The sequence below is a fragment of the Miscanthus floridulus genome, unplaced genomic scaffold (genome assembly GCF_019320115.1).
Source record: "Miscanthus floridulus cultivar M001 unplaced genomic scaffold, ASM1932011v1 os_2617_2, whole genome shotgun sequence".
Taxonomy (NCBI): Eukaryota; Viridiplantae; Streptophyta; class Magnoliopsida; order Poales; family Poaceae; genus Miscanthus; species Miscanthus floridulus.
In genome coordinates, this window is record NW_027098409.1 from 27,077 (window position 1) to 34,122 (window position 7,046).

General features: G+C 51.7%; 2 protein-coding genes across 2 annotated transcripts; both read right to left on the minus strand.

The window, feature by feature from the left end:
* Positions 1 to 1,686: 1,686 nt before the first annotated feature.
* LOC136535224 (uncharacterized mitochondrial protein AtMg00810-like) lies at positions 1,687 to 2,100 on the minus strand. Its single transcript, XM_066527531.1, has one exon. It carries the CDS (start codon positions 2,098 to 2,100, stop codon positions 1,687 to 1,689), a length of 414 nt encoding a protein of 137 aa, XP_066383628.1.
* Positions 2,101 to 4,079: 1,979 nt separating this feature from the next.
* On the minus strand, positions 4,080 to 5,515 carry LOC136535225 (uncharacterized). Its single transcript, XM_066527532.1, has 2 exons — positions 4,351 to 5,515; positions 4,080 to 4,114 (listed from the first exon to the last, which is right to left on the minus strand). Exons 1-2 carry the CDS (start codon positions 5,513 to 5,515, stop codon positions 4,080 to 4,082), a joined length of 1,200 nt encoding a protein of 399 aa, XP_066383629.1.
* Positions 5,516 to 7,046: the final 1,531 nt, after the last annotated feature.

A 7,046-nucleotide genomic window follows, 5' to 3' on the forward strand; every position in this document is an offset into this window, starting at 1 on the left:
GTGTGCTTACATAGGGTTAGGGCTTCCCTTGAATAGGTTAGAGAGGGGGAGGAATGAGTGGTGGGGGAGCTCGGTCATATGCCACCCATGATGGCTACGATATAGAACCGCACGAAGAGCGTGTCACGGTGGACTGGGGAGGAGCGGACGAGGTGGAGCAGGGAAGGGGAGGGGCTTGGTCCTCGCGATAGGCTCATTCTCGTGGAGCAGCCTGGTCGTGCGGGAGCCGGTGATGGCGGAGGTTAGGGACGACTAGAGGTGGGAGATGGTCCTGACGGGTGGGGACTACATGTTAGAGAGAGGGAGGCATGGCGTAGGCCAACTGCGGCTGGGTCTGGACCGCCGGGTGACCGTGGGAGAGGAATAGGCTGGCCGGATTTGGCTTAGGGAGCGAGAGAGAGGTTTTCTTTTCTTATGGGGTCCAACTAGGCCAGGTTGGGGGCAGATCCAAGAGTGTCTCAGGGGCATCGGATGTGCAAAACTAATTTTTTCTCTCTCCTCAACTGGTTGAAACCGGACCGTGGTGTCCTATGGCCTAATTTCAATGAACCAGAGCATCTTCTGGCAAACTGCTCAAAACGAGGTGTCCACCAGCAAATGACCATCACTTTGGATGTCCGCCAAACAATTGTCCCTTGTAGAAAATATCAGTGGCTTATTTTCCTTTCCGAGATGTTAGATGTACCTCTATTCTAGCTTTTAATGCACGTTCAAAATTTACATTATTTTGCTAATGTGGAAGCTAAATTCATTTTCAGTTTTGGAAACCAAGGACATACTATGAGTACGTGAGAAAGAAGATGTGTATAGCTGAAGAAATTGGTTTGACCCCCCCCCCCCACACACACACCACCACCACCACAAGTATGCACAATTTTTCTAGATTGTGTGTTTATATAACCAGATTAGACATTTTTTTTATTAACATACTATGTATAATCCTACCTTTAGGCTCTACACCCCCAGTTGTTACTGTAGAATGGAGATGATCAACTGGATGATTTGCATTGATCGTATACGGCATACATATATAGATTACAATGGCTTTTGGCCATGACTACACACACACAACACACGCGTGAGTGGGCGAGCGCCCAGAACGGAGAGTGGGTGCCGTGAAGACCGAGCGCGCGTGTGGGCGTGGTAGAGCGCGCTCTCTGGAGGCAGTTGGCGCGGCGAGCGCTCGGGAGCACAGGACGTGGGCGACGCAGGAAACTCGGATGAGCTCTAGCCGTTGGAGACGTTGATCCGCTGACACCCCCCCGCAGTCTAGATGTCATTCATGGTGACAGAGAGGCTGTCCCTGAAGTCGTTGAGCAATGCCGACGAAAGGCCTTTGGTGAACACATCAACGAGTTGTCACGCACTAGGAACATGCGTGACACAGAGCTCACCAATGGCGACCTTCTCCCGGACGAAATAAATATCAAGCTCTATGTGCTTGGTTCACCTGTGGTGCACTAGATTCTAGGACATATACACGAAGGAGATGTTGTCGCAGAAGGCGATCGTCGTGGAGGGGACCTTGTAGAGCAACTCAGCGAGGAGGTGACAAAGCCAGGAGCACTTGACCTCAGTGCTCGACCTCGAGACCGTAGTCTGGTGCTTAGAAGACCACAAAATGAGGGAGTTGCCGAGGAAGACGTAGAAGCTCGATGTAGATCGACGCATGTCAGGGCATCCAGCCTAGTCCGCATCTGAGTAGGCGGTGATCATCGGTGTCGTGGAGGTGCGCAGCTGAACCCTGAGTCCAATTGTCCCTTTGATGTACCTGAGGATGCGCTTTAGCATTGTCTGGTGCACATCTCGTGGTGCGTGCATGTGCAGACATACTTGTTGCATGGCGTATGCAATATCCAGATGAGTTAGCGTCAGATACTGTAGGGCGCCGACGATGCTCCGGTAGGAGGTAGAATCATCGATGAGCTTGCCATCTATCACCGAAGCCTTTTGCCTTGTGTCTACTGGTGTTGTGATAGGCTTGTAGTTCTTCATTCCAGCGCGCTCCAGAATTTCTTCAGCGTACTGGCCTTGGGACAGGAAGAAGCCCTCACGATTCCGGTGAATGCTGATGTCGAGAAAGTGATGGACTTGTCCCATGTCCTTCACGGCGAATGCATCGTGAAGCTACGCGATGACATGCTGAAGTAGGCGTGTCAACGAGGCTAAGAGGATCATGTCATCGACGTAGAGCAGGAGATATGCCATCTCGCCGTTGCAGTGGTATACGAAGAGCGATGAATCAGCCTTCGATTGGGCGAAGCCCAGTGATGTCACATGGGCGACGAAGCACTCGAACCACGCCCGTGGTGCTTGTCGGAGCCCATAGAGCGACTTGGAGAGGAGGCAGACATCGTCGGGGTGTTGTGGGTCAACGAACCCGGTGGGCTGCTGACTGTACACCTGTTCCTATAAATTGTCGTGAAGAAAGGCGTTGGAAACATCAAGTTGGTGAGCCAGCCAGTTGTTCGTGGCCACCAGCGTCAGCACTATACGGATGGTGGCTGGCTTGACCACTGGGGAGAAGGTCTCCCCAAAGTTGACGCTAGGTCGTTGATTGAACCCATGAACAACCCATCGAGCTTTGTAGCACTCGATGGTGCCATCGGGATTCATCTTGTGCTTGAAGACCCATTTGCCGGTGATGATTCGAGCACCTAGAGGTCGCAGCACAAGAGTCCATGTTCGGTTGGTCTGCAACGCATCAAACTCCTATTTCATTACAGCGTACCAGTTTGGATCCTTCACGACGGTGCGGACGCTCTGAGGGATTGGTGAGATGATGGCCACCAGTGCGTACTTTGGATTAGGCTTGTGGATCCTGGCGTGCGCCCGAGTCACCATCGGATGGCTAGTATGGCTAGCGTCATTTGAGGGTGTGCTGGGTGATGCCATGGTAGGTGAGGATGCAGACGATGTAGAGGGGTCCGCGATGCTGTGCGCAACAGATGTTGATGATGTCGCGGTAGTGTCGGGAGCTGGAGATGTGCTATGCCGACGCACGGTGCGTGCGTGTGTCGGATGAGGCGTGAGCTCGGTGATGAGGCAGGGCGGTGACTGCACCAGTGAGACATGTATGACGTCGTTAGTTGGTGAGGGGGCGGGCGGTTCACACGGCACGAAGCGCGGTGCGTCGGCGTTGGCTGTGGCGTTGTCGCGGAATGGGAACACTGCTTCATTGAAGACGACATGCTGTGACGTGATGACATGGCCAGTGGTGAGGTTGTAGCAGCGATACCCATGATGATCCGCTGGGTACCCAATGAAGACGCACGTCGTGAAGCGTTCGGTGAGCTTGTGGCTCGAGGTGGCGATCAGGTCGGGGAAGCATCGGCGCCCGAACATGCGAAGCTCGGCATAGGAGGGCGCCACACCGAAGAGCAGGGCGTACGGCATCATGGAACCGATGGCTCGGTAGGGACGGCGATTGATCAGGTACGTCACCGTAGCAAGCGCCTCAGCCCAAACGTCAGGGGAGCTGCACTATGAATTAGCATGGTGCGCAAACAATCATTAACAATGCGGAGAATTCTTTTGGCTTTCCCTTTTTGCTGCGACGTATACGGGCAGGAGAGACGTAGTTGGGTGCCAAGAGAAGAAAGCAGGAGACGCATGGCGGTGGAGTCATATTCCCATCCATTGTCAGTCTGGAAAGCTAGGATGGGTAGGCAAAATTGAGTATGAACGTAAGAAATAAACGCTCGAATGGTGGGAAAAACATCAGATTTATTGCGAAGTGGAATTGTCCATAGGTAATGTGTGTAATCATCAAGAAAAACAACGTAATATTTATAACCAGAATGACTATGAACGGGTGATGTCCAAACATCTGAATGAACAAGTTGAAAGGGGAAAATGTCTGTGAAGTAGATTCAGTAAATGGTAAACGAACATTCTTGCCCAACCGGCAAGAAGAGCATGAGTGAGCATCAGCTTTATTACACTAAAAAAAAGGTTTGCAAAACTTGAGAGGTGACTGGATCTCCAGGGTGTCCCAGTCGCTGATGCCACAAGGATGTCGTCGAGGAGGCCATGAGAGCTTGATGATAAGACGAAGAGGGTAGAGATCGCCACTGCTCTCACATCGGAGCATCTTCACCCTGGTAAGAAGATCCTTGATAGAGAAACTAAATGGATCAAATTCAATGGAAACGTTATTATCATGAGTAAGACGACGAACAGAGATCAAATTCTTGACGAGTGAAGGTGAAATAAGAACATCATTGAGGTGAAGAGGGGAAGTGGCAGTAGGAATGAGTGTCTGTGCCTGGTGGGTGACAGGCATCCGAGCACCATTCCCTACTGTGATGATGGAGTTAGAATGCCGAAGGGTGGAAGAGGGAAAGTTACCAGGAGAGGACGACATGTGCGACGTCACGCCTATGTCGAAGTACCAATCCGAGGCACTCGATGGATGGTGCTGGACGCCGGCAGATTGGAGCGCTGCGTAGAGGGCACTGTTGTCAAAGACGTTGGATGGACTGGCCGGTGAAGGCGGTGGAAGATGGGTGGCCGCCATCGCTTGCTGTGGCTGGAACGGAGGCCAGGGTCCTAGAACACCAGCACCAGGGGCACGGAATGGCATGGGCCAGGCCTGCACCATGCCTTGCCATGGATTGTAGCCCGTGGCCCAAGGCACGGACGAGTTGTTGGAGGAGCGCGAGGACCCGCCACCATTGTCGTGGCCGCGTCGCCGATCGGAGCGGTTGTTGGATCGGTTGCCGCCACCGTTATTGGAGCGGTTGTTGGAGCGCGGCACGTTCGACGCTGGAGAATCATCGTTGGTGCCGGCTGCGGCAGAACTGGAGGAGCCGTTGGATCGCTCGCCATGGGTCGCGGCGAGAGCTTGTCCAGCTTCGGCGTTAGTCTCGTGCTGGAAACTGAGTTCCTCGAGGAGGAGGAAGGAGCGGGCGCTCATGAAGTTGTGCGGCGGGGACTTGGAGGTGATCACTGGCTTGACGTAGCGGTACCGGGGATTGAGGCCACGGAGAAGATTAAGCACCTGACTGGGCTCAGAGACAGGGTGGCCGATGTCGCGCAGCTGATCGGCGAGCCGCTTCAACTTGGTGCAGTAGTCGTTGATCGACATGTCCCCCTGCTGCAGAGAACGCAGCTCGGCTTCCAAGTACACTGCGCGCTGCAGCTCATTGTCCTGGAAGAGGCCCTTGATGGCGTGCCAGAGGGAGAAGGCGGTGTTCCGGTCGCGGCGAACGATGTCGAAGACGCCCATGGAGATGGTGGTGAGGATCCAGTTGGTGACGCATGAATCCACCATGCGCCATTCACCATTGCACTCATCTGACGGGGTGGGCGAGTGAACGTGGCTCTCAAGGCCGAACTTGCCGAGAGTCGAGTCGAAGAAGAGACGCCACTGGCCGTAGTTCCCCTCGTCCATGTCGAGGGTGACTGGAACGTGGTGGCGGATGGAGATCGTCTGGATGACAGTGGCAGGGGCGGGGGCGACGAAGGAGCCGTCATCAGAGGAAGAGTCAGAGTGAATGGAGGAAGGCGCCATTGGTGCGGAAGGAGAGTTCGGCAAGGGAGTTCTGGAGGATCGAAGAGGAGGCTGATACCATGTAGAATGGAGATGATCAACTGGATGATTTGCATTGATTGTATACGGCATACATATATAGATTACAATGGCCTTTGGCCATGACTACACACACAACACATGCGTGAGTGGGCGAGCGCCCAGAACGGAGAGTGGGCGCCGCAAAGACCGGGCGCGCGTGTGTGCGCGGCAGAGCGCGCTCTCCGGAGGCAGTTGGCGCGGCGAGCGCTCGAGAGCGCAGGACGTGGGCGACATAGGAGACCCGGATGAGCTCTAGCCGGAGACGTTGATCCGCTGACAGTTACCTCTGATGATGGTGAAGCGACGATGAAGACTTCAGGCGGGAAGATGGCGTGCTCTGCTCAAACTCAGGAGGAAGCTACGCCTAGAACCAGAACGGGTGCGCACAGGCATCTGCTAGTTGAGCATATGAGCGACACAGTGACAGTCGAGGAGGCATCTCGTTGAAAGCAAGAGAAGAGAATGTCGGTTTCATCCTCGTGGGCCTGTAGATGGGCCGTCCTCTTTAAGGCCTTGGACCTGGCAGCATTCTAGAGATCTAGTATAGTACTTCCTCCGGTCTCAAATGTAAATCTCGCTTCTCAGTAAGTCTGAAGATTCTTAATTTGATCAAATATATATATAAAGAAGCATTGATGTTTATGATGTGTAATAAGTATTATTAGATTAGTCATAAAATCTGTTTTCACAATAAACATATTTGGAGATCTAAATATAGATAATATCTTCTATAAACTTAGTCATACTTAAGATTTTTTGGACTCCTCGTGAAGCAAGATTTATATCCTTTTTGGACCGAGGAAGTAGTATACTATATAAGCGTTCTAAAAAAAATTAGTACACTGTATACCGATGTTAGCGTCTGACATTTCTACAGTTGTACTAGTACAACACTATTACTTTGGGGTCCATACGGCCAAAACTCGCTGGTACAGAGAATAAAGAACAATTGCTTGTACTAAAAAGTTTGCGTTGCAGTCAAATAGTACTAACTTTGACAGGAAAAGAAACTCACAATCAAGGTAGCAATCAGTAGACAATAACTACCATCAGTTGTGAGGTTCTTCTCAAAGGTCACCATCCAGAGGCGGCCATGCATTTGTCTGCACTTATCAGAAACGCCACATTGCATAAGCTTCAAAGATTAGGCAAGGCAACTAATCAAGTTGCGCCCGTACTAAATTGGTGTAATGAATGGGTATGCACTAACACAACACAAATGAGTAGTGGCAGTGTTTATTAAAGAAAACCAAGCATCAACTGGCTTAATGAGACACCCAAAACTTTCTGTATGGAAAGGACGCTTACATTGATTTCTGCAGGGAGGTTCTGCTTGAATTTTTAAAGAGTGAAGTAATCAAGGATCAAATCCTGGTCTGGCCACTTTAATGGAAAGGAAAAATAATAAATTCTTGGCAGCCCCAACACTAGAAAAGAGGGCAAAGAAAGAGAGAGAAAAATTAGTGAAGAA

Bases quoted from the DNA above. Each gene is read 5' to 3' on its own strand.
- LOC136535225 (XM_066527532.1), bottom strand. From the start codon at position 5,515: ATGGCGCCTTCCTCCATTCACTCTGACTCTTCCTCTGATGACGGCTCC. The intron at 4,115-4,350 runs GTAACTTTCCCT...TTCTCTATCAAG, and splicing joins GCACATGTCGTCCTCTCCTG to GATCTTCTTACCAGGGTGAA.
- LOC136535224 (XM_066527531.1), bottom strand. From the start codon at position 2,100: ATGGGACAAGTCCATCACTTTCTCGACATCAGCATTCACCGGAATCGT.